Below are 27575 nucleotides of genomic sequence, written 5' to 3' on the forward strand. Positions count from 1 at the left end.
ATGATTGTTCTCACCGTGCTGTTCCTTTGCATCATTTCCACATATTCAGCCTCTGTTAAAGGTAGGTCAGCCAAGGCGTAACTGTCTTTCTACAGATGTGTGAACATCTTTACTCCGCTGTACCTGAGTACTGCCAAACACCTTTGTTAATTACAAAGGTTTTTAGGTGCTGGTGACGTTCATGTCAGCACAAGGGAGGCAAGAGGTGATGTCTTCAGGTGCACACCGGCAGTGGTGCAAGCCAGGAAACTGCGGATCTTGACCTTGCTTAGTTGAGACGCGCTGTGGGGCACCAGCCAGAGGGGGACTGTTAAGTTAGACACACAGAAGTGCTCCAGTGGAGCAGAGCCAGGAACTGCTCTGAGCTGTCCAGGTTTCATCTTCTAAGCAGTTGACTCAGCTACCACTGAAGTCAGTAGCAAGCATCCCATTAATTTCATTGGGAGCTTGGTCTGCAATAAGTCACGGAAACCTGGGTGTTTGCATGGGCCCGTGGAGCAGGGCTTTACTCAGGTGTCCCGCATAAAGGTCAAGGACATGAAAACTGGAGACTGTCTGCTCTAGTAGCACCAGTGTATTGAAAGAGGAAAAGGGCCTTTTGGTGGCCGTTTGTGGACAATCTGACATTAATCTTACAGGAGCAGCAATCTTACAGCATTAGCCAACATCTGTTCTTTCAATTGAATGAGAATGTCCTCCACAGGGAGAGGAGAGAAGGAGGGGATCACTTAGTTGCAAGTTAAACTGTTAAAAAGGTGGGAGAAGTAATCCTATCAGGCACCGTGTCTGGGAAATCATAGAGCAGCAACCTTCCTGGCTGCCTCCATACCCTTTTATGACAGGAATTATAAAGCAAAGAAGTTCGCAGGCGGTTCCTCTTGCAGTAGAAAACTCTCACTACACTGTCAAGTGACATTAATGGCTTGGTACTGATGGGCCACACTTCTGGTGCCTGCTCTTCCCAGCTTCTTGTAACATCAACTAACCAACACTTATCGATATGAAGTTCTGCTTGTCACTTTGCATTCCCAGTCCAGGGAGCAAGCATTTGTTCACTAGTTTGCCCTCCATTCAGTTCTGCAAGTTCTCGTCTGTCTCTTGTGCAGAGAAACTGAGAGCTGAACTACTGGCCTGAAGGCCACTTAATGCCTCTGTGATAGTGCTCAGATTAGGATAGAGTGTTTTTGCCTTTCTGTGCATTGACCTTTTAGAAACACTAAAGGAATATTCTTTTAAATCAGCTAGATCAGCACACATGAAACTTTCCTACTGCTGTTCCAGTTCCAGTTTTCAAGTAAATGGATGGCATTTGCTTTTTGAAGATATCCAATATCAGAAACAGTGGCAAATATAATTTATGAAGGTAGAGCCAGCTAGTAGTTAGAGACACACATGCTGTGCATGCCGTATGTATTAATAAACGGCACAGGACTTGACAGCTGTCTCTACTCATGCAGTGTAACCTTCTGTATTATACAGTATCATGATTTAATTATAGAATTGGCATGTTATCCTTAATGACAGACACTTAACGTTACTAGTCAAACTATGTGTTATGCACTCCACCTTGAAAGCATGCACTTCTGACCCCCAAGACAGTGTGGCAGAATGCAGCCTTTATGTCCGCTCCTCCTCCCTCCTCCAGCAGTGAGATATTTGCCATCAGCAGAAATGCAAATGGCTGTAAGGGCTGCAAGGATCACAGTCCTGCTTTAATAGAAAGGGGAAAAGCCTCTGAAGGCAGTATGGATGTTTGTTTTGTTAAGATTTACATCAGAAAGCTGTAGAGATATACCTTCTTAAATGGAACCAGTGTTTTTCTCATGAAAGATAGCATGAGTATTTAGTAATGCTATTTTTAAATACCGGTTCTGGGCAGTGACAATGCATCTCTGTCCCTCGGGCACAATTTTACTGTTTGCCTCTCACAATGACCACTCTGTCCAGTTGTCTCTTCTGGATTCCACATTTCCACCAGGATAACTGCTGACTCCTCAGGGTTGCCTTCAATACTGCCACGATCCACACCGGCTCATGCTTTTTAATCAGTGAAATTGGTCTTGCAACTGAATGCACCTTCTGCCCAGGGTCCTCCAGCACTGTCTGCATATGGAAGGGTGGAAGCTTTCAGAACCTAGTATTGTTCTAGCTCCCAGAAAAACACTGGTACTATTTAAGAAGGAATATAGCTACAGCTTTCTGTCACTTTTCTGTGCAGCTTGCAAGAAACTGCCTACCTGTATCCTTTGCTCAGCTCTTTTCTTCAGGAGGGAACAGCGTATTTATAAATAGGGACAAGCAACTGCTGAAAGAGAGGAAGAAAGAAGAACTGAATCAAAAAGAAAAAAGGATCAATGGGGTGAACTGTGGAGAAGCAAAAGGTTACCTTTAATTGAAAAATGAGAGGGAGAAAAGCGTAAACACCCACCATAACTAATTAGACTTATGTCTCTCAGCACCCGGATCAATTTTCTTGGACATGCTTCTCCCCCAGCCTTTATGCTTAGATAAGACTGTGTCATCCTCTGCCTTTAGAAAGCACCTAGCAGGTTGCACTTGTCAACCTCAGTCAATACTAAATCACCAGCATTGCCATTTCTGCTGCCTGCAAAGGACATTTCAAAGCAGGAAGCAGCCTGCTCAGAGCTGCTGCAAGGAAGCAGGGCTGTTCCTGAGCTGCCATCCCCTGCACATACCTCTGCTCCCAAAGGCAACGTGGTTTCAGAGGTCATAGGAGTGGGCAAAGGGTGAAAGGAAATGACTAGGAAATGGCACAGCATTCTGAAGGAAGGTTTCTATACATATTTTTCTCTTTAAACAGACCCCCCAGAAATGCAACAGAGATTCGTGCCAGCCTTAATGCTTTAGCCTCCCAGCAAAATCAGTAGCCATAGCTTTGAAGTTAAAGATGCAAACAGGCTGTTTCCCTTTGGATTGCCAAACTTACTGTGCCACATCTCTGGCTGTCATAAATCCTCAGGCAGTTTAGGTCAAAGCTAACCTTGACATACTGCTGTGAGGTCAGTGGAAACAGGGCATAGAAGTGAGAAAAACCATAGAAAAAATGCTTTTTGGACTGAGCACTGCAGAACGTTGGATCCATACTGTCTACCTGCCAGGGACTTAAAATCTGACAGTGGAATAAGAAAATATTTTGGTTTTCCTTTTTACTGACACAGTGATTTGAAACTCACTTAGCAGAGTCAGATAAAACACTGAGGATCATGACACAAATCAAGATAGCCTGCTTATTCTCTGCAAGGGACTTTGAACACACTGATTATTTACAGCACACTTGACAATTTGAGCAAGGTGCTGTGGTGAATTTTTCTTCTCTTTTTTTTTTTTTTTTTCCTGTGCTTGTCCTAAGACTGAGATGCAGCTCCCTGAGGATAATACTTAGCTTTTCTTTGATTAATTGTGATGTAAAGCTTTTGTTTCTTCTTGGTACCTAATGAACACCATAAAGAAATTCTTGCTGGTTTCAGTGGTGCAGCATTTGGGTGCAAGAGGCTAGTTCTGTGACATTTACAGATAACACCTAAGGTCACTGTATGTGTATTTGCTTTGCAGATGTAATGGCACTTTGTGTACAGCCAGCTTCTATTTCATTCCCTTCCCTCTACAAACTGAGTTCATCAGTTTGTCCTGTGTGGAAGAGACCTTTGTAGCCATCCACAGCAGAGGCAGAAGCCCCTGAAAATGGTGAAAAAGAGTATCTGATATACCTTATTTAGCACAGTTTTTGAAGGGTGTTGAAGAAGAAATTGATTTTCCTTAGCCATATTCTTGGGACACGGTCTCAATGCCTAAGCCTCGAGGCTAATGTTGTAGTGCTACACGTTCCTCACAGAGCTGTGCATGAGAGAAGAGAAAATAAGATAAGAAAAGATGTGGACACAGGACACTATAAGTAGTTTTACAAAAGAAAAGAAAAATAAGACATTTGCTTGCTGCAGATTTCATTTACACTAACAGCACTGAAACTGAATCCCTGGGGAACAGCTTCTCCAATTTGTTGCTAATGCAGGTGCACATTAGGTATACAACTTGCTTTTATGCTGGATTTTGGCTTTTTATATCCCTTAAAATACATATCATACATATACAAATACATACAAATACATATTAAAATCACAGCTACAGGCATAAAAATTTATTTTAAAGAAAAAGGTATTAACTGTATCTAAACAATATATTTTTCCCTTGTCTTCATTACATTATTATCATCCCTGGGCAAACCTGTCAACTGAAAGATTCCCATTAAATGTGCTAGGGGTGTGGAGAGCAATTTCTATTGACTCCAACAAGTGATTTCAGTACATTTCAAATTGTAAACACACAAATTGCACGAGTAATTAAGACATTTTGATTTACAAGTAATTTTGCATTCATTTCTTATGATAACATATCCAAAGTAAAGAGCCTGATTCTCTTTTACCTATATAAGCGTAAAGCTAAACCAAAGGATTTTGTGAATATTCTTACCTTGTATACATAAAATTAGTGTCAATTTAAGAAAAAAGAAACAACTGTTCTGGTGGGACAATCTCTAAGCAAGGGGATCAAAATCCCCCATAGTCTTTTGTTGATAATTGCATTTTAAATTATTGTAAGGATGTTTATTAAACAGAATTCAGATGTCATTATGTACTAGTCATTTCTAAAACAATTTTGTTTTCCTTTTCAAACAGGGCACACTACTGGACCAAGCTTAAGTAATGATAGATTATATAAATTTGCTTACACTGCTGAAGTCTATGTTGATCGGGCTAAAGCATCCCTGCAGAAAAGTGCAGGCTACCGGTTGTCTGCTGGTGTAGATGTCAACATCTTATGGAGAAATCCTGAAAATGATGATGACCAGTTGATCAAAGTTATGGTAATCAACGCCATTACATAACTTAGAACATGCCTAACCTTTCCTGCCTTTATCTAATTGTTAATCTGATCTTGGAGAACTTGTTTGCAGAAGATGAGCTAAATCTTTTATTCTCCCGTGTTCTCATCAACTAAAAGCAGCTTCTGCATTTAGCTGTTTCTTGTAGAGTAAGACCTCACAAGAATGTATCTAGCTTCCAAAGCCAGAACTTCAGAAACTTCACAAACTTCTCCTGTGTTCTGAAATTGCTTCAAACAGCTTCTGTAACTTCAAACAGCTTTTGTACAAGCACCCATGTGAGGGGCAATACGCTGAAATCTTCAGATCTAGCTACGAATCATTACATTTGCAATTATAGACCGGTTTTGGTGTTTAGGTTTGAAGCAATTCACTTTATTCAGCCTACCCTAGGCCAATACTAGTCTGTTCTCTACATTAATTTTCTCTGCTTTTACTTTGCTAGATAAGAAATGTCCAAGTAGAAAATGTGAATGAACGTCCATCTGATAAAAACATCTTCAAAGGAAAAAGCACGGAGAAAATCATCGGGAAAAAATATCTGGAAGCTCTACAGAGGCCCATGGTGCTTGAGTTAGCCCGAGGAAAAGTAAGACCTTGTCTTTCAAAGTTCATATGCAAACGCTGAGGACACCCGGGGCAAAGCTTTTGTTACAGACTTGCAGAATGTAATGACTCACTGTCCTCTCAGTGTTCTTGACATGCCACCGTGTCCTATGCTTCTGTCCAAAGTAGAGTCATTTGAAACATACTGTAATTCACCTGCAGAAGAGGCCCTTAAAGCCTAAGCCTCTTGTGCATTGAGAACACTGTATGTATGTAAGTAAACGGTATTTTGGCCACGGATATGTGGGTAATACACAGATATATGCACAGTTGCTGTGCAGGTTTTTTGTTATTGACTTCTCTGAGGCCAGGATTTTATCCAAGTCCTGAAGACAGAAATGGTAATACAACATGCAAAGAGGGAGGTAGTACCAAGTCTATGAGGAGTGGTGTTAATTTCTTTAAACCTTTAACAGATATCTTAGCCTGACTGCTTTACCCACTCTCTGCTTGCTTACTGACTTCATTGTCACCTGCAATTTCAATGTTCCCAAATTAGTGAGCTCGATTCTGAAAGAACTACAACCACTCATGTCTCTCTGCTAGGAAACCCACTCCAAAAATAAAGGAAAAGAGTGTGTGCAAGTGCGCTTCAGCTGATGCCTGGGCTTTACAGCCTGCCCTGGAAGAGCACTGAAGCAGACTCTCCTTGCAGGAGTGCCCAATTTAAATTGCAATTCTCAGCATTCCAGCCCGGTCCAGAAGGAGAATCATGTAAACCATCCCCGCATTTTTTTTCCTGTGGAACCATTCCCTTGTCTCCTTGCACTCTGGGCAGTGAGATTCAAGGTTTGAGCAACAGCTCCTCTTGCCAGCTCTCTATGCTCCTCCACCCTCCTGTTGCTTGTGGCCTGGAGCGTTAAGTCAACAGTCCTGCTCTCCCCTCCGCAGCCTGAGTCAGTGGGACATTGGTAGAGGGGCAGTGAGAAAGCAGGAAGGCTTGATGCTCCCATTTGCTTTTGTGAAGCACAGTGAGGGCTGTGACACTCTATCCCAACAGGATCTTTACCTCTTGCTGTAAATAGTTCACTGAGTACATATTCTGGCCACTAGCTCAGCCTGCTACATTGCAGCTGCTATCATGTCTAAGTAACTTTCAGAATCAGCCTTGTCATCAGTTTTACACAGCAGAAAAATAAACAGGAAAGCACTGGCTCCCAACTATACACATCCCTGCAGGAGGGCTGAGGTGTCCAAAGAGCACAGTTACAGTACATCTGCTCTCAGAGCATTGCAAATATATGGGGAGAAGCAGTTATTTGCTAAAACTGAGATATAGTACTAAAAACATGGGATTTTTCTCAATAATAGGGACTGCACACTCTTTTAGTGATTTTTCTGTGCTGTGATACTTTCATCCCTGGCACAGTGATTTCACTTTCCAGGGTTGCCCTGAGATAACATGCTGACTTGACTTACAGTTCCTGAAAAAGTGCACTTTTAAAGCACCTTGAATGCAAAGTGGAGGTGCAAAGTCTTTTGTTGCCAAAGGGGAGGGTCAAGCACAACAGTTGATCCCTGAGGATCAAAGGTTGTGATGTGTTTGACACGTCATTTCAGTGATTCTATGATTTATCTATGATTCATTCTGTTCTTCTGCAGCCTGTGATTAAAGTGCAGCAGATATTGTATGCAGGTGAGGAGGGATTATCTGAGCTTAATGAAGAAAAATGAGTAACTTTTAAAACTATATAGCATTTTCCACATTAATTCCAATTTTTCACTTAAATGGCCAGAAAGATGTTCACAGCACTGAACCTGTATGTTCAGTGGAGGCTTAAAAAATCTTTGTACTCTTACCAGGCTCTGTAACCTCTGCTTCACCACAACAACAGGCCCAAATTCAGCTTCCCAAATGGAAGAAGTGAAGATGTTGTTTCTTTAAATGGAAAGGGTTTGAACGTTTTATTTTTCATTTAACTGCATTTGTTACATATTTGTTTTTTATTCCTACAGGTCCAAAACTTCTATTCATATGAAAATGAACCTGGTTTTACTCAAAATCTGAAGAGAGGTCTGGCTAGCCTTTTCCAGCTGCAGTTGCACTCTGGTAGTGTTCGTGAGGTACGGTGCTATATCTGGCAAGATAATAATTAGGGACACAGACAGAGCCCATTCTGATCTAAAAAGCAGCGCTGAGGCTCCAACTGGCTTCAGGGGGGATGAAGTGTGGCAGAAACCAGCCCTTTGGCTGTTTTTGAGGTTGGAGATGAAAAGACAATCTGGTGATGCAAGCGAAGTCGCTGCAAATAGCTTAAAGAATTGATTAAATCCTTTTGATTTTAAGTATGCTTCTCAATTTAGTAGAATGTGGACAGAAAACAACTTAAACAGTCAATTGATTCCTGAGTTCAATTCAATGGAGAAGTTGATTTTAAGTGGAACCAAGTATCCATACAAAGTTTGCAGTGGTTTAGCCACAACCATTCAACCTACTGTACATAGACAAATTTCGCATTTCTCAATATGGACAAAGTTGAAATTTAACTCAAATTCATGAGTACATTGTCAGCTGCCAATTTTTTTCCTAACTTATTGTTTAAACTAACACTTTTCTTCATAGCCATCTAATGGAAAGCACACCTGTCTATTCAATACGGGTAGTTAGAAACAACGATACAAAGAAAAACAAAAAAAAGTAGCCTTTATTTACATTCAAAACTGAGACATAAGCTCAGACCCGAACAGCACAGCATCTCGTGTATGAGATGCCAACAGTGTAGAAAATTGTTCATTTTTGGAAGGAGTTCTGGAGTCCAAAAAATAAATTCAGGAAATTGTCCTAATCTAACTCTTTTTTTTCCTTTTTTTTTTTTTTTTTTTTTCTCCAAGGTGGACATATCTGGGAAATGCAATGTTACTTACCAAGTGCAGCAAAATCAAGTGACTAAAATAAAAGCTCTGGACTCCTGTGAAATAGAAAAAACAGGGTTTATCAGCCATAACCAGGTACAATTTCTTTAATCAGATAAAATCTGTTCTGCCTATTTTAAATATATCCTTATTAGCTATTACCCATATTTTCAAAAGGCTTTTCTTGGCATTACTGAAAACGAATTCTACATATACATTTGGGGTACACTTGGGAACAAGTTTCATATGTAATACCCACGCAGAGAAAGGAAAGTGATTCTCTTGCTCAAACCACCTTGGCTCAGTTGGTATGGAGTCCAGCAAACACGTTCACATGATTTTTGGACAAACAGTGATAACTGTAACCTTTTTCACAGCTGCTACATCATAGCATTCAGCTTACACAATAAATGCTGCCCCAAATCCTGGCTCCTGAGTGGACTCCTGCTGTGTGTGTGGGGGAGTAATTCCAGCTGTAATGTAGATGTGCTGCCAAGGTGCCTGAAGCCCTACTGTGGCCTTAATGATCAGTGATTGCCTTTCTGCAGAGGTTACTACTGAGTACAAGCTGAACACGTGCTGAAGGCATTGGCATTCTGTGTGTCAGAAGCTAACCCTCCTCAGCTCAGAAAAATCTAGAAGTAGCATATGCTCTGTTTATAAACTAGCTTAACACAGAGACAGAATTCCTGATTTTCACACTTGCCATGAAGACTTCTAATAGTTTACAAACACTTCAAACAAAGCTACTAATTGTGCTCCCTGGATGTGAATATGGCAGTCTCATTGATAAGTGATTTTCCTAGGAAGGCTTCTGATCTTTTTTGACGTATATTTTCAACTAAATGTATTGCTGGGCATTTTCCCAGCCACAGCCTGTTTCACAGCTTCCTACCCTCCACCCTTTTTCTTTCTCATATTGAATTTGAAACAAATGGTGACAAAATGAGTGGCTTGTGGCAGAGGGAATTTGTGAAAACCTGGGAGTTCCTTGTTTGCAGTATTAGCTTGAGATGTCATCAACCCATGTGCACCTAGCTCATCTTGCTATATTTCATCATGTACTTTGCTGTCATTTGGAACTGTGAGAACTTCTCCTAGTCTGCTGTTTATTTACCAGCCTTCCTTCTGGTTTATTTTTTAATCACTTTCAGATTTTAGATGTCAGCACAAAAGCCACATCTGCCACAATTTATGTGCTGGACGACAGTTTCATTAAATCCATTAAGGCGGAAGAGAATTACGTTTTCCTTCTGAATTCACGACGAAAAACAGGTGCCAAAATAGTTTCAAAGTAAGTTGGGAAATTTGACTGTCATTGGTGGTAATAGGATTTATGGTTCAAGTCAGGTTACATATGTTTGTCTCACAGCTTTAAGATCTAAGGCTCTGAACTCTCTGGGTAGAATTTAGATCTCTTTTGTCTTCTTATGGTACCTAGTCCGACTTTGATTAAAGGCTCTCCCATACTGCAGATAACAAATAATGGCACCCATAAGAAATGAATTAAACCAGTGAAACTGGCCAAAACACTTTTAAAAACACATTACTTCTGTGGGAGTTCTGTTTCTGCATCCTCTTACTGCTAAGAAATACTCCAGGTGGATCTTCATTTCTATTACGTGAAAGTTCATAAGGATAGGAAAATAAGTCTGCATAGAAAGGAAGCAGTAGAGAAAGCTAGATCCATGTCTGATTCCAGATTCTAAAACACTGAAAGTTTGGAGCTAGTCATATAAGAGAAATTACTCAGGTACCTCCTTAGCGTTATGCTATTAAAAACAAAGAAAAAAACCCAAAAACATTCAAAACCCCTCTTTTCAGATCTTGTTGTGAACAAATATATGAAATGCTTCAGTAATGTGTATTAACCTGTATGGTTTACCAGAAACTATAGATCCAGGCTTCAGAAAGTTTGTTGTTCAGGTATTTTATGGCACATTCCTTTAGCAGGAATCCTACCAGTATTAGATATTTCTGTTACCTTAAAAAAGCCATAGACTTTACACGACTTGATCATTTTAAAGCGAGTCTGAAAACTCGTGTCCTGTATTTTTGGTCTGTGAAGACTTCTGTTTGTTCATTTCCTCTGCACAAGATTTCTGCGTTTCTTCAAAATGTTTAAGTTCTAATGGTGTTTTCAATGTATGGATGCACAGGCAGAGACTGGAACTGCAATCAGTAGAAGCTGGCCCTGGACTGATTGCTGGGAAGCATGTTGCTGGTGTTATCAAGACTTTGGACTCCAGTTACGTTTCCTTGCCACTAGTAGCAGAGACAGTCAAATCTGAATCCAAGAAACGTCCTTCAGTAAGTAAATACGAGCTCGTAGGATGTCAAGGTGGTTAGTTGAGCAGAACAAGAGGGAAATAGAAGTTTCTGTCCAAGTAGTCCACTAGAAGAGGTACCCAGGGCAGGGAGCACTGTAGTGATGCAATGGTGCTCCACCACGTGAGGGTATTTCAATAACTATCTCTAAAAATATCAGCCTTTTTGCTATCTTTCAAAGATTAAGTGCAGTGTTTCTCAGACTACTAGGATATGCAACACTCTTCTGTTCTATTTTATCTTTGCCAAACTTGAGCTGGCAGAAACTTTTTTCATCTGGTTAATGGGGTGGGAAATGACTACAAAGATGGAAGACCAGTGTTTATAGATAATTCTCTGCTCCTAGAAATTGAAGGTAGCCAGTCATTCCTTAGGCAGGGAATAAATCTGCCTATTTTAACTGCTTGACCCTAAAGTAAGTCTTTTATTTAAAAGAATTTACAGGCGCTTTATAAATATTTTTATATTTTAAAAATGTACTAGGGCTTTAGTATTCTTGGCAGGTTCAATACTCTTCTCATCTCTATCAGCATGAAAAAAAAAAAGCTAACACAAAAGCAACCAAACTAAACTCCCGATTTTTTCATACCTAAACATTTAAATCTACAGAAAGCTTCGTACTTCAAGAACCTGCTTGTAATGCATCATCTTTTATTTTACTGAAATACATAAATTATTAATCATAAACACTAACATGAATTGTTTCAGTGATGGTTAGCAAGCGGTTTTGATGCTATTATCATCGTGGAATGAGTTTAGGAGTGAATGGGAGTACTGAATTAAAGACTGTCAATTTTTGATATGCAAGATAAGGCTTCTATTCAGCGCATATAATGTTGATCCTCGACTCCTTGTGAGAGAAAAACCTTACTATATTGGAGCTAGCTATTTGTGAGTAAAATTGCACTGCAAGAATTTATCTTGTCTAAAGCTAGCAGAGTCGTAGAGAAGATTAAAAAATAGATCAGTGAAAATGAAATAGTAAATGATGCTGCATGCGTGCTGAAGCAGTTCTGAGATGGGAACATCATGGGGTCTTAAACAGAGCAGGGACAGGTGCTCGTCCCCAGATTCTGCCCATCAGGGTTTGTGCTGTCCAATTTGTCACTTGGAACTCTGTTTGTCATAATGATTATAGAGATAATTTCCAGACCGAGATAATAAACAGAGGGTTTTATTCCAGACCACTGCCTGAGGACTGAGCTATAAACCTAATGGCACGATGAGAATTAAGTCTTGCTTTCTCACTGTATTTTACAGTAACTGCTATGAAAAGATGGGGTCTATAAACAGAACGCTGTATCCAAAGCAGCAACATAACATTTGGTACTTATATATCATAGTATACATTAATGCCATGTTGACATGACATGTCCTGCAGATTTATGTTTTCATTGCCATTTTCAAATCGTAACAAGTCTTGTCTCTAGTTATATGAATTTAGTAAAATAGCCATTACTATCCCCATTGCACAGGTGGCAGCGCCAACTTCTGTGAGATTAATACCAACATCTCCATTTAAGTTTAGACCTAGATTTAAATGTAGACTTCATCATAAAGCATGCTCTTTTCAGAAGAGTTCACGGCTCCTAAAAATTTCTTTATGCTCATGGTTCCTACAAGAAACAGGTGCTTGCCCTTTCTGCAATGGAGATTATTTTTGTTCTGTGTTGTGTTGACAACCTTTGAAAAATTTGGCTTGGGGCTGGGCGTGCTTAGGCCCACAGGATAAGCCACGCGGTAGTTGACACGAGAAGCTGCTTCTCACCGCTCAAGTAATTAATGTAAAGAAGCAACATTTGCATTCGGAGTGTTCCCTTGTCTACTTGACATTGTTTCTAGTAGAAGGAAGAAGATTTGCTGGCAATTTGTGATGGAGGTCTAAATACCAACCCAGTTGTTCATCTCTATGCCATACCCATGCCATACCACATCCCGATTGCTTACAGTCAGCTCCAGATGTATTTCACAGCACCCTGCTGGAGGGAGCACATCCTGGAGAAGGCAGGCCGATGAGTTTAGATGCAGCACTGCAGGGTTTCTGCTAATAACCGACATAGCTGTGATGTACCATATGGTCTCAATGGTTGGCTCCAACTAACCTGAGGGAACTTTTGCATAAGCTGGTAAGGCACTGGCAGTCAAAATCAAGTCTTTCTCAATTTTTGGCATCTCTGCTTGGCTTGAATTTTCCCATAGTGCCCAGAACTGCTGTGATTTGACCAGAGAGAATCCAATTCCTGTCTGAGCTTTGGTAGATGTACGCACATGATGTGTGCATCTGAGCCTGAATCTCTGGCTTATTCAATCCAAACAGCTTGACATTCACAACAGGAAAACAAAGTCCCTTGTTAAATTCAGCTGTGGATGTTGTTTTTTAAAGTCGTGGTCACTTCAGGAAAAGGCAGCTGCTCCTTGTAACAGTTGAGTGGTTAGAGAATCCCTAAAAGACTTGGTCTCCTGTCTTGTGTTCCTGAGCTAAGGGCTAAACCAACTAAGAGCAGCCAAAAGAACTGAGCTCTGCACAGAAAAAAAATACAGGATTAATGAAGGTAGAGAAATTTTGCTGGGTGATGGTGCAACTTCAACAGAGAGAAGAGAAAGTGCCCCATATGTTTATCCAATTTCAGCTTATAATAGCCACACTGACCTTGGTGCTAAGCACTAATCACCAGTTGAGGTTAACAGACCCATCTGTGCCTCAGAACACGATCTCCTCCCAGCTGGTTATTAATCTCCAGGAAATATCTCATGTCTCAATCACTGTTGCCTAATTATTGTTTGTTACAGTTGATGGCAGTTGTACTCTGTACTGCTGAATGATACTCCTGTTTGATGGTGGGTTCAAGTGTTATTGCCTAATACAAAACCCATGAAGAGGGGAAGTATTTTAGAGAAGGTCACATGGGTGCTAATGTTATTTCCCACTCAGGAAAACTGCAGTAAACACTCCTACAGAGAACAGCTGAGTTTTCACCAACGAACGTTCTCGATAATTTGAGATAACGGACGCACAGGCAAGTGAGAGAGGAAAGGTCAGAATACCTGCACCAATTTCTTATGGGAGTGCAGCTGGAAGGACAGATACAGGTGTTTTGGCATCATGTTGGCTCATGCAAGTCAGAAACATAACTGGTGACAACACACAAGGAGAAGGCTAAGGTACTCAACACCTTTTTTGCCTCAGTCTTCTCTGATAACTGCTCATCACACAGCCCTTGAGTGATTGGTTTGGAAGGAGGGGACTGGAGAAGCAACGTCCCTCACTGTGAGCGAAGATCAGGTTTGCTCACCAAGACACTCTCAATGATATTTGAAAAGTCATGGCAATCAGGTGAAGTCCCTGGACTGGAAAAAAGACAACATCACATCTATTTTTAAGAAGGATAAAAAGGATGACCCTGAGAACTACTAATCTGTCAGTCTCACGTCTTGCCAGGAAAGGTCATTGAGCAGATCCTCCTGGAAGCTATGCTAAGGCACATAGAAGGCAGGGAGATGATATGGAAGAACCAGCATGGCTCCACCAAGAGCAAGTCCTGCTTGACCAATCTAGTGGACTTCTATTTGATGGTGTCACTGCAAAAATGGACAATGGAAGAGCCACTGATGTCATCTATCTGGACTTCAGTAAGGCCCTTCACGTGGTACCCCACAATATCCTTCTTTCCAAATCTGAAAAATATGAATTTGATAGGTGGACTGTTTGATGGACAAAGAACTGCCTGCAGGATTGAGTCCAGAGAGTGGTGGAAAATATCTCAATGTCTCGATGAAGATCACTGACTCCAGTGACTTTATAAATGACATCAACAGTGCGGTTGAGTGCACTCTCAGCAAGTTTGCAGATGACACCAAGCTGCGCGGAGCAGTTGACACACCCGAGGGTCAGGATGCTATCCAGAGGGACCTAGACAGGATTGAGCAGTGGGCCCCAGGAGAACCTCATGAGGTTCAACAAATCTAAGTGCAACATCTGCACTTGGGCCAAGGCAACACCCACTATCAATACAAGCTGGGGAATGAAAGGATTGAGCACAGCCCTGCCAAAAAGGACTTGAGGGTATTGGTGGATGGTAAGATGGACATAAGCCAGCAGTGTGCCCTTGCAGCTCAGAAAGCCAACCGTAGCCTAGTGTGACTTCAAAAGAAGTGTGGCCAGCAGGTTGAGGGAGGTTATCCTACCCCTCTTCTCTATGCTGGTGAGGTCTCATCTGGAGTACTGCATCCAGATGTGGAGTCCTCAGCATAGAATAGACATGAACATGCTGGAACACATACAGAGGAGGGCCACAGAAATGATCCAAGGGACAAAACACCTTTCCTACAAGACAGGCTCAGAGAGCTGGAGCTGTTCAGCCTGGAGAAGAGCAGGCTTCAAGATGACCTGATAGTGGCCTTTTAGTACCTAAAAGAAAGCTCCAAGAAAGAAGGGGACAGAATCTTTAGCATGGTCTGTGGTGATAGAACAAGAGGAAACAGTTTCAAAATAAAAGAGGGGAGATTTGGGTTGGATATAAGGAAAAAGTCTTTTACAGTGAGGATGGTGAGGCAGTGGAACAGGTTGCCCAGAAATGTGGTAGAAGCCCTGTACCTGGAGACATTGAAGGTCAGGGTGGATCAGGCTCTGAGCAACCTGACGAGCAGTGGATGTCCCTGTTCTTTGCAGGAGAGTTGGACTACATGAGCTATACAGATCCCTTCCAAGTCTATGGATTCTATGATTCTATGTAGCAGGAGGAATAAATAAAGCAACAACATATGAAGAAGCAGATACTTATTCCAATACCTTCTTTCCTACCATTTTGTACACTTACGACAAATCATTTCATATCTTATGCAGTTTTGTGAATAAGAAATTGAAATTACTTATGGGACATTTACTCCCGTTCCACACAAACCACTTCAGAAATTACTGTGTTGTAACAAAATATGATTAGCTTATAAAATGGGGATTGTCCATCTCCTACTTTAAAAAAGCTGACTTAAAAGAAAACGGTAACGAAAGACAAACATCATACATATAGGAAAGTGCAGTAAATTTACAAAGGAAAAAAAAAATCAGCTTATTCCAATGACAGTCTAAATAATCACATTTTGTTCCAAACCCGATTGCGCTGAGAGATTTGACAAAATATGAATTATTTTGCAGCTTTCTGAACACTGGAAAAGCATCAAAGAACACATGCATCCTGAAAAACTTTCCAAAGCTGAAGCAGCAAGAAGTTTTTTATCCTTCATTCAGAACACCAGAAAAGCTACAAAAGAGGAGATACTTCAGATTATTAAAACTGAAAATAAAGAACTGCTGTAAGTCATTGTGAATAAGCTTTCAAAGTGTTTAAGTTACTTAAAGCTGCAGAAGAGCAAGTTGCATGCAAACAAGTTCAGTTCTAGTAATTTCCTAAGAATACAAAAACAATATTCAGTACCATCTGCAGGAAAATAAGTTTTTTTGTTTGCTTGTTTTAAATCTGTGCTATTTGCAGCACATTATTTGGTCACTAAGAGTATAACTACAGCACAGGGCAAACATGCTTTGTAGCTTAGCCTTCAGTTTCTCATCCCTGTTGCTAGTTCTGGAACACTCTCTAATTTGTTCTTGGCTTTCCCATTGGTTGCCTTCACCTGGAAATACACCAGAGAAGGGGGTGGTTCATGCCTGGATATTGTCCTTAGATTGGAGTTTATGTGTGACCAGCATGTGCATCTAAACTTGGGAGTTGAAAATCATTTCTGAGTACCACTGTGCATTCAGCATCTTTCAAGCAAATTATAGCAGTTTACAACAGAAATAATAGACCTGTGAGTTACTCAGGAAGCACAGAAGGTTGTACAGAAGCTTGTTCTTCTTAAGTTGCCAGTCATTTCAGTTGAAATAAAACACCTAACCTTATCCTGTATTTGCATAAGTTCAAATATTTTTACCCATGGATATGAGTACTTTGTGGAGTCTATCTGCTATTTTGACATGGGACATAATTTTGCAACAAATTCTGTATCTTACCTGGAATGAACAGATCTGTCAGCACATTAACTTATTTCCGTATGCAGCAAAGTCGTTTCAGTCTTTTCTAGGTCATTATAATGATATGTTAATTTCCACATCTTTGTAGTCCACAGATAGTGGATGCCGTAACCTCTGCTCAGACGCCAGCATCACTGGAAGCCATACTGGAGTTTCTTGACTTTAAGGATGCAAGCACTTCCATCCTGCAGGAGCGATTCCTATATGCCTGTGGATTTGCTTCTCACCCCAGTGAAATGCTCCTGAGAACTTTAACTGTAAGTCCAGTGTCGAAACAAATACAATGAAGTTATTACTTTTGAGCCTCATCCCTGTCAAAGGGGGAAGGGAAGGAAGAAGGACTGCTTCCAGTTTTCCTCATTACCCCTTCCAGAGTTTCCTCGAAGCATACCAGGAACATATATCGTGGAAACACATACAGTTTGCAAAATCCAGACAAAAAGTCAATTTACTTTGTAAAATATTGCCAGCATCTACTACTTGGAAAACAAATATTGTTCTGAGTGTTAGCAGAACAATTAGAAATGAAAAGCCTTAACAAATCTTGCCACCGTTTAACATTCCTTTTCTAAAAATCAAAGCAAAACAAGGCCTCAAAGTGAATTCTGCTATTTGAGACACTAAAAAAAACAGCTGAAGGGAAAAAGGGCACTCAATTATTATATGTAATGACAGCCCAGTGCTCTACTTAGCCTGAGCCCAGGACGTTAGTGATCACTGCCTCTGTATTGCACTAATGCCCACAGTCAGCCTGTGTCACGTGGTTCACACTTCGACAGTGGACTAACAGTGTTGCTTTTGCCTAACAGTCAAAGTTCAAGGGTGATATTGCGAATGAAGAAATCAGAGAAACTGTTGTCATTGTCATGGGAGCACTCATCCGAAAGCTGTGTGACAGAGAAGGCTGCAAGCTTCCGGTAAATATTTGCTGTCTGCTGTTGGCTGAATTCTGGTCTACAGCACCCATGAACAGACCCTGCCAGTGTTACTGGGAGAGCATGAGGGACACGTGCAGCATATTCCTCCCTGTTTTAAAATAAGCCTATAAATTCCGGAGTTTAAGAAACAGAGTAATTTTTTTAACCATCTGTTTTGCCAGCTTTTTACTTTAATATCTTCCAATTCCTGTGGATTATTCCCAATTTTCCCTTGTTTAACAAAACTTTTACTCTCTGCCTAGCCTGTCAGCTCTGCTGCTCCTGTTTTTCAGGGGGAAGGAGCTGGAGTTATGACAACCACTTAAACACGCTGTTTATCTTCTTTAGGCTGTTGTAGAAGCCAAAAAGTTGATTCTAGGTAGGTTGGAAAAGCCTAAGAAAGATGAGAATGTGAGGATGTACCTGTTGGCACTGAAGAACGCACTCCTTCCCGAAGCAATTCCACTGCTTCTGAAGTACGCAGAGTCAGAAGAAGGGCACATCAGCAATGCTGCTGTTACCACCTTACAGAGATACGATCCTTCTTTTCTCACCAACGAGGTAAGGAAATATACTGCCCAAGAAAAGAAGTGCAAGAGACTGCATTAATGAAAGTATAATTAACAGAAGACATTTGTCAGTTTCACTCTTAAAGATGACCCCACATATGTTTCTCTTTGCTGGGAAATTATTACACGTGCTTCATTTCTAGCCAGAAAACTTTGTGCATTTTTGTTTGCTAAACCCCAGTTTGCAGCCTACCAGTGCTACTAGCCTTTGGTTGCAGAGTCAGATGCAACCATTAAAGGTGGGAGGAAATCTACAGGGCAAATTGGAACTTCCTTTGCAAGGGAGCTGCCTCTGCCACCTCTGTGACATGCAGAAGACCTTAGAGACAGATAGGAACATGCTCTTTTGCTTTCACATTACCCAGGAAAATAGATGATCTGTGAAAAGAGTGAAATAGCTGCAGCCCACAGTGGTGAGAAAGAGAATTCAAAATAGCAGCAGTCCTGCTTTTGCTGCGTTACCCTGCAGTCCATTTCATATCTGCTGGAATTGTGAGGGTGCTGCCCTGGCACTGCACGTATCAGAGGCCACATGGCTCTCCATGTAACAAAGATGACTCATAAACTTGTCAGGGATGTAGGTCCACCACAAGTGCAAACAAGAAAGTGAACATTGCAGGATTTTTTTTATTTTAATACATCTTTTCTTAACAGTCAAGTACGTCTTTCTCTGGATCTTATTACTGACGTAGTATTTTGATCTTAGTACTCCCATTTATTTACAGTCCTGCTGTCTTAGTGTAGAAGACTGTATTTGAATTCAGCTGAGAGAGCATAGCAGATATCCACTTCTCCATTTGGTCACTGAGCTGAACATGTCTCATGCATTCCAAAAGGGCCATTAAGAATGGAGAGCTGAAAATATATCCTGATATATTAGCCTTAGCTATAAACAAAGCTTAAGATGATATTCTAAATGAGATTCTAAGCTTTACTTTGCTCAGTCATCTATGTGAGTTGAGCACTGACTGAACAATCTACTTCCTCCCCAGGTGAGGAAAACAATGAATAGGATATACCACCAGAATCGTAAAGTCTATGAAAAGACAGTGCGAACCACTGCAGCTGCTGTCATCTTGAACAGTAACCCATCCTACATGGAAGTGAAAAACATCCTGCTCTCCATAGGAGAACTGCCTCTGGAAATGAACAAGTACATGCTCTCCATAATCCAAGATATACTTCAGCTTGAAAAGCCTTCAAGGTACATTAAATTCTGTTTAAATAAATACATTTATTTCTTACATCTTTGCAGACACGTGAAAAACACAGGTTCTTATTAGTTACTCCTTTAAAATTTAAAGGCAGAATAAAAGAATTGACGTCTGTGCCACTTTTAGAATGGATATTTCAGAATAAACTTGTGCATTTCAATGACATTAATTTAACAGCAAGTTCCATTTTCAGAGGTACAAAATAGAAATATGCATCTAACTTGCATTGCTGTAGGAAACTTCTGTTGATTGCAATTCTGTCCATTTGGTGGAACACTTGCTTTTAGAACCAATGAACAAGAAAAGATATAAACATCAAAGTAGTAGAAAGAAAATAATCAAAATATCTCTTCTGCTCAACAATATTAATTTTCAAGCAAGACCTTCATTTGCTTGTCTTTCTATCTATGACTGCAAGAGTAGCTCGAATTGGAGAAGAAGCTCTGAGTCAGGAGAGACTTAGAGGCATAAGTTTAATTTCCTTTCATGGGAAAATGAGAGAGTGAATTTCCCAGTAGGAAAGATGCTTTCTTAGATTTTATGTTTCTAAAGAAGAGTAGTATATTGTTAGAATTATCATATCATTTTTTGTGTCTATGTTCTTATTTGTTTGTTTGTTTCAAAATACTACAGCAAAACAGTTCGGAAAGTTCTGAAGGACATGTGTGCTCATAACTATGAGCGCTTCTCCAAGTCAGGATCTTCCTCTGCTTACTCTGGCTATATTACACGTATGTAACCAGGAAACTGTCTCATAACCCTGCTTTTATTCCCAAACATCTGATTAATCCACTAGTTTAGTCACAGGTAGCTTCTTTCTTTTTTCATTAAGGTGGTCCTGATATATCAGCCACGTACAGCCTAGACATCCTCTACTCAGGCTCTGGCATTTTAAGAAGAAGCAACTTGAACATCCATGTTTTTGACAGAAATGCTCAACTTCATGCTGGACAGGTAACAGCCACACTGTTCTCAAAAAAATAAGCCCATATGTGCCTTATATATTATATTATATATATTATATATATTATATTATATATATTATATTATATATATTATATTATATATATTATATTATATATATTATATTATATATATTATATTATATATATTATATTATATATATTATATATATATATTATATATATATATATATATTATATATATATTATATATATATATATATATTATATATATATTATATATATATATAATATATATTAGCCTTATATGTGCTTTTTTTTATATGTGCTTAGAACTCCTTAATTAATTCAGTTAACACTTAAGACTATAAAGTTTGCTGCAGTGACCAGATAACTGTCCACTAAAGGGAAAAAAATTGCAGCAGACAATAATAAGTCCCTTTGAATCAAAGAGATAAGTGAGATATCAAGTGAGATATCTCCATTTTGGCATTTTATAAATGTTGGAAAGTGCCTTCGATATTATAATCCTCCTACATTTCTACAGGACAAAAATTGCACCAAAAATTTTTGTGTCTATGACATGTGTGTGGAAAATGGTCATATACATATATAAAGGAAAATGCGATTGAAAGGAAATTAAGATTGCACTTGTGGGCAGTGAGATTATTTTATTTTCCATTATTCTAGTTGCTACACCTTGTTCTCATAAGTCATAACCTCATAATTTTTAGTCTACAAATAAAGAAATTAGAGTTAGGCTTATAGATATTAAGAAAACATGCATGGTTGTTATTAGCCTGTGTTAGGCAGAGTGCTTTCATTGATTCTGCACCACTGTTACTTCTTAGGTGGTGATTGAAGCTCAAGGTCTAGAGACCATAATAGCTGCAACTCCTGATGAAGGCGAGGAAAACCTGGACTCCTTTGCTGGCATGTCAGCCATTTTGTTTGATATCCAACTCAGGCCAGTTACATTTTTCCAAGGCTATGGTGATTTAATGTCTAAAATGCTCTCAGCAACTGGAGATCCCATTAGCGTCGTGAAAGGACTCATCCTCCTGACAGACTACTCACAGGTACTAATAGCATGTTTTTGCTTCTTTTTCTGTCTCTTAAAAAGAAATGCTCTGTCTTTCACATAGAGCATCTTATTTTCCCGTTCCACTGTCAATAAACCTGATCAGTGCTATGTAGGCTTCTCTTATATGGGAGAAATAGAAAAATTATAAATATGAAAGGCAAGAATGAAACTACATAAAAAGCTATCTAGGACAATGGTGAGAACAGATATCATTCTAGAAAACACAGTAACACTGACTAAAACCAAATCCAACTGTGAAAATGCTAGAGTAGAAAACTCATATTCCTATCAGCTGTTGTTTTCTCTCCAACAGTTTCTTGTTTACTCTAAGTTTTACTCTTCAAAAATTGTCCAAGATCTTACGTGCAATGAGGCAATAACTGTCAGGTCATGAATTAATGAATCACCGGTAGTCCAGTTTTCCCAGCTAACTCACCTTCAAAGAACATTGCTATGAGGTACAAATTTCATATGCTTACAGCCAGGCTAAAACAAGAATTAAAATGCGTATTACTGAGTTTTTGTATATTTGTCACCTCAAATGATCTGTTCTTTTTACACTTAAATATAGGCTCATATACAAATATAACCAACCACATCTAATATTATTGGAGGACGAAGCGTCTAGACATGTTAAAGTGCAGTGCCAGAATTTGGTTTGATCGTTCCAAACAAGTGTCACCTTAGAACTTGTAGATTTAACTGTAACACTGTGCTCAAGAAATGTTTCAAACTTCACTCCACAAACTGGGGTATTCAAAGAACTGCTCTTCTTTGGGGCTATTACTGGCAATACAACTTACATGCCAAAGTGCAGAGATATGACCTTGTTACCCGGCAGATGGCTGTTGGTTCCCCTTTAATTCTTGGCAAAAGAAAATGCCAAAAGCAGATGAAGAGAAAATCCACTCCAATCAAAGTGACACATAAACATGCCCTGCACATAACATCTTCCCTTATCCTGAACCCAGCTCAGCCACTTTACAAGGGTATCATAAGTCTAGAGAGCTTCCCAGGTAACACAAAAATTGTCAAACTAAAGCTCATTCCAATAGCAATCTCACACAGACTATGGGTCAAATCTTTATCATGGCCTGTTTAACAAACAAGCTGCAGAGATGAGAAACATGATCATATGAGCATGGTGTTTACAGAACTAAATCTTTCCATCTGCTCTGCATGCATCAAGCTCCATACATACTCTGGCAGAATCAGCTGGCTGAACACCCCAAGAGCTCTGCCAGCTAGCAGATTGTTCACTCTTCATCTTCAGAGAACCTCATAAAAGTCTGGAGCACATCAGTGCTGGGACTGTGTGCCATTTTTAGCAATATCAGAGTGTATCATTTTCGATCAGCCACTGACTCTCTGGAATTCTGGGCAGCACCATGATTAGATAGGATCCCACCCTTCTTTCTCCCTTCAGTTGAGACTAGCATGGTTGCTGCCTAGGTCTCTTAGGATTCAATCAGCGGACACAACTAAAAGCGAGCACTTACAACCAGAAAGGCACTTGTTCTTTCCTCTAGCCCCACAAAGGCAAAAATTGTTTAAAATACCATTGGACACAGCTTTGGACTGAGTAACTCTATAAAACATAATGTGTTTTTCTAAGAACGGTTTAACACTGACATTCCAGAACAGCATCAACGTCAACTGTGTTTGGACTGTTACATATAGCCCAGTTAAGCTTCATTAGAAATGCTTCTACCTGGCAAATCCTTTAAGCATGACTACAGCTGAACCAGAAATCACTGTTAGGCTGAAAGTGTATATGACATAATACTGGAACTGAGGAAAAACAGTGCAAGAGAGCCATAGTAAAACTAGCTTCTTGATAGTTGAGTACTGCCTCCATTTACCCTCGCCAGAATACAAGCCTTTTTACAAACTCAAACTCTATAAACTATATGCAACCAAGACAAATGTGGATTTATCTTCTATCAGAGATGAAAAGTAGGCATGTGGAAAAGTGCTTGCTCTGTGATACCACAACTCAGCATGCCACAGCTGGCCACAGCATTGATTTCAGCACAGGCCAAAAAACATACAGAAGGTAGGGACAGTGCAGTTGAAACCGAGCAGTAAAAGGATGGCTTGGAAGCCAAGATTGAGCTTAAAAACAGAGATACTGAATTGTTCGAAAATAACTTATTTAATACTTTGTCGTTATTGCAACATTGCAGCATGATTTTTGAGAAAAGTTACTTTTAAATACTAGAAAAGTGCTGCCTTCCTGTTGATGTTTGTGAGGATCATTTTGCACAGCAAGACCAAAACTGCTTTATATTTACAGTGCTGTAAAATCTATTAAATAAGTTCCTCCTTAACTTTACAGCTGCAGTAATCCCGGTAGGCACACTTCATGGAGAGGTGATTTCCAAGATTTTACACTCCTGCCCACTGTCTGTAACATCTTTTCTCACATAACTCTAGACAGTGTTTTACAACCATTGCTAGCTCTCACAGCACAGTCTGACAGCTAAGAATAACAGTGCAAAAGCTATTATTGCCTCTATAAAATAAACAACTCTCATAAAGCTGTATTTGAGACTCCAAAGTTACCTGCATTAAGTTTAGCAGTGTTAATATTTCTCCTAGGCAACACACTTGCCAAAGGCACAGAGAAATTAAACACTTTATTAATAGGTCAGAGAAACCATTCAAAAGCCAGACTGCAGTGGAAGATAGCCAGGTCCCAAAGAGGTGCGTTTTCCAGCAGTCTCTGTGCAGTAGAGCTATCAGTACAAAATATAAAGAAACTTTTTACTGAAATAAAGTATATCAGCATTTTAAACAGCAACTAACTACCAATTCCAATATTTCAGGTGACATTTCCCACTGTAACCAACACACAAAGCTAGGTCCCTGTGATTTACACCTCCCATCAGCCTGGCCTGGATTTGCACACGAGATAAAGGATAGCACTGACCTCTAAACTAGGACACAGATGAACTAGTAAAACATAAGAACAGTGCTGCCTGGATTCATTGCTAGTTTCAGTGACAAACTTGACCACTCTAGATGAAGGTCTGGGGAATTTAATGCCTTTAAAGACTCAAGTTGTGTAGCATTGCAAGCCAGTTGTACTTTTATATTCTTAGGTGCAACTTGACTATGTATTTTAAAATATCTGCTCCTCTGGCTGTGGATATGCATCTCTGTCAGAATGTATTATGTTACCTACCTCACTCATTAACAACTACTGACCAATTCAATCCTTATTAAAAGAAAAGTAAAATAAAGCAGTGCTTATTGCCATATCTAAACAGACTAACAAGGATTTTTTAATTAACTCAGAAAGTATTCTTTCCCTACTTCCAATATGTAGAAAAACAGCCTTTGCTTTTGGAAGGACAATACTCCCAAGCCATGGTTTTTACCTGTGCAAAAGTAAGAAATGAGAGCATGCAATGTCTCCAGTGAGCATGGTCATACTGATTTGTAAGCAACAGCCAGCCAACTACATTCCTGTATTCAATCTCAAGCCCACTTCAGCAGCAACTGACTACTAAGTTGGTTCTTCCAAAGAGACCGATTGTTTATCCTAAAAAGAAAAGTAACTATGACAACTACCACAGTTCTGAAAGTCCTTGATTATAGAAGGAAAACTTCAATATTGAATAAGGCCTCACCAGCTGCTACTCCCTGTTATAGGGGTTTGGATGACAGACTGTGTCTACCTGCTTCCTTCTTGAACCTTGGGAAAGCTTTAGCTGAAACCACTAAGCTACTGGGTAGCTAGGAGGAGAGAGACTTTTAAGGTGCCTGAACATCAAAAAGAGGGAGGAAATTAGGTATTCACACACCTGCAAACACCTTCAGGTGATGGGAATGCTACAGACACACAAAATCTGGGATGAGAGACAGCCAGCTGGCAGAGAGGAAGCAGTGTCCTTGTATGTGAGGGACATGATCAGAATGAACTTTTTCTGAATTAGTGGCTCTTGTAAAACAGTGAATTAATCCACTAGTTCTTAGTGAAGCAAAACAACTATATAAACTGAGTTAGGTTTCCAAGCAAAGTGAATTTTCAAATCTTGTCTGTGTGTCAAAATTTGAAAGTAGTAAGCTGCTGTCTCCCTGAGCTATAGTTGCTTCAAAACTGATTGCACATGGTAGGTTTCCAATCCAGTCACAGAGGCTTCAAGAAGATATAATCATACTTGATGGTTGATGGAAAATGCATTAAATGCAAATAAGGTGCATTAACTTATGGCCTTGGCCAACTAGCCGCTGAAGCTGTAATTCATACTACCTTTGGGCGTGCTGAAAAAGCCACACTACATTGCATCAGTGCTGGAGCTGCAGAGAGGAGTTTGCTCTGTGTGAGCTGGCCTCCCAGCAGAGCCTGCTGGCAGTAGTACAGAAGGCAGGATGGAAACCACTAAGGTCTGCAGCCAGTAACAGGGATATACCTGTGCTTCCTCACACCTCCAGGAGTTCCAGCTGCAATCCGGACCTAGAGCAAGTGCAGACTTCCAAGGGGGCCTGGCCATTGACATCTCAGGAGGGATGGAGTTCAGCCTGTGGTACAGGGAGTCCAAAACCAATGTCAAGAACCGGTGAGATACCCCCCAGTGGGTGCTGTAGCTCTATGAAGTTCATGCTCCTCAGCTCTGGTAGTTACAATGAGAAAAATGTAAATATAAAAGACCTTTCAGATGAAATTAAAGAGCAGTTATGCGTATGGAGAACACTGGTAGATCTCTTTTCCCCTTCACTTGGGAAATGCCAGTTCCTACCAACCTCTTCTAAATTTATATATATTTACCTGAAACAGGCTCCTCTGAGGGCAGATTTAGTGTAGGGATGCTAGAGTGTTTGCAATTTCTCCTTAATGATGTATTTTGAATTAATTGCAATGCCTGAATTTATTTGCAGGATAGCCATGTTTGTAGCTGGTAATGCTGAGGTGGATTCCTTCTTTCTAAAAACTGGTATGGAAACCACTTTGGAAGTCGAAACAGCATTAGACTTTATCTCCACGGTGCAGTTTTCACAGTACCCCTTCTTAGTCTGTATGCAGATGGACAGAGTTGGCTCTCCTTTCAGGTAAGAACTAACAGGTATGATTTATGAGATGTCCTTCCAACCAGCTGCTCAATCTGGAATTTTTGGTGTTTGCAGCCATGGGAGATACACAACAGAGGGCAAATTTCAGCCTAACATAGGCAGGTACAATGCAGACTCTCATGCACACCAACTTCTTATTAATCTGTTCTTCCCTGTCCCTCACCTCTGGGATTCAGGAAGACTTTTGAGAAGATCACTGACCTTGCTCTGAATGTGCACTTCTATCCAGTTTTCTACTTTGGTTTAACAAATCAGCTAATTGATGTGAAGGTCACTGGTCCCTAGAGTATGATCAGTTGTGATGGTGACCGGAAACACTGCTGGCAGTAGTTCTCTTTTCCACTAGCGAGAGAGCAAGTGCATAGCCATAAACCAGCTTGAATTTATGATCTGCTATTTATTAGCATCAGTAAAGATGCCTCGTGTTGAGACCTCGTAACTGTTGTGTGCTGTATTATTTTGTTATGGCATCAACTTTCCTGAGATCTAAACAACCGGATGATAAGGTGAAAGATGCCTTCCAGTAGCCAAGAAGTACTAGCTGCTCTGCCATGTGAGAAGCCTGGGTTACTACCTCTTCCTAATCCCTATTTGCTAAGACCTAGAGGCAATAACATTTACTGAGCCTTTTGCCTAGAGGCAATAACATTTACTGCCGGATTTCCATACAGTGTTTTCTTATCCAAAAGGTGGTAAGCCTGAGAGGAATTAACAGACTTGAGGATGTCCAGGAAATCCTAAGAATCTGTTAAGTGTCTTAGTCTACAGATGCTAAAACATCGTTGGATTATACCCATACATTGTAGCAGTGTAACTTTGTACATGAAGTATTTGTCTCTAGCCTCACCTACAGGGCACAGTTTTGCATAAATTTGCTAATGCCAGACCACCACATTGTATCTTCACAGGCATTCTGTGACCAAGTATGAAAGCCTACCCTCTGGCAGACGGTACACTGCAAGGAGAGGGAAAGCAGAAACGTTGGAAGGTTGTGAATACCCTCTCCATCAAGAAAACTCCAACATGTGCAGGAAGGTTTTCAGCACTGCATCTGATTCCTCAAGCAGCTGGTTTTGA

At 40.1% G+C, this 27575-nt stretch overlaps 1 protein-coding gene across 1 annotated transcript; it reads left to right on the top strand.

Annotated features, from left to right (window-relative positions):
• On the top strand, window positions 1–27575 carry MTTP (microsomal triglyceride transfer protein; the record flags this gene model as incomplete). The annotated part of the gene is made up of 18 exons (XM_079534338.1): window positions 1–61; window positions 4695–4882; window positions 5346–5489; window positions 7463–7570; window positions 8339–8455; window positions 9514–9653; window positions 10519–10669; window positions 15840–15997; window positions 16804–16972; window positions 17525–17632; window positions 17981–18193; window positions 19194–19405; window positions 20049–20146; window positions 20248–20369; window positions 21190–21417; window positions 25863–25987; window positions 26307–26477; window positions 27407–27575. The coding sequence occupies 18 exons, from the start codon at window positions 1–3 to the stop codon at window positions 27573–27575; spliced, it is 2682 nt and encodes an 893-aa protein (XP_079390464.1).

This window comes from Tetrao urogallus (genome assembly GCF_951394365.1).
Source record: "Tetrao urogallus genome assembly, chromosome: 4".
NCBI lineage: Eukaryota > Metazoa > Chordata > Aves > Galliformes > Phasianidae > Tetrao > Tetrao urogallus.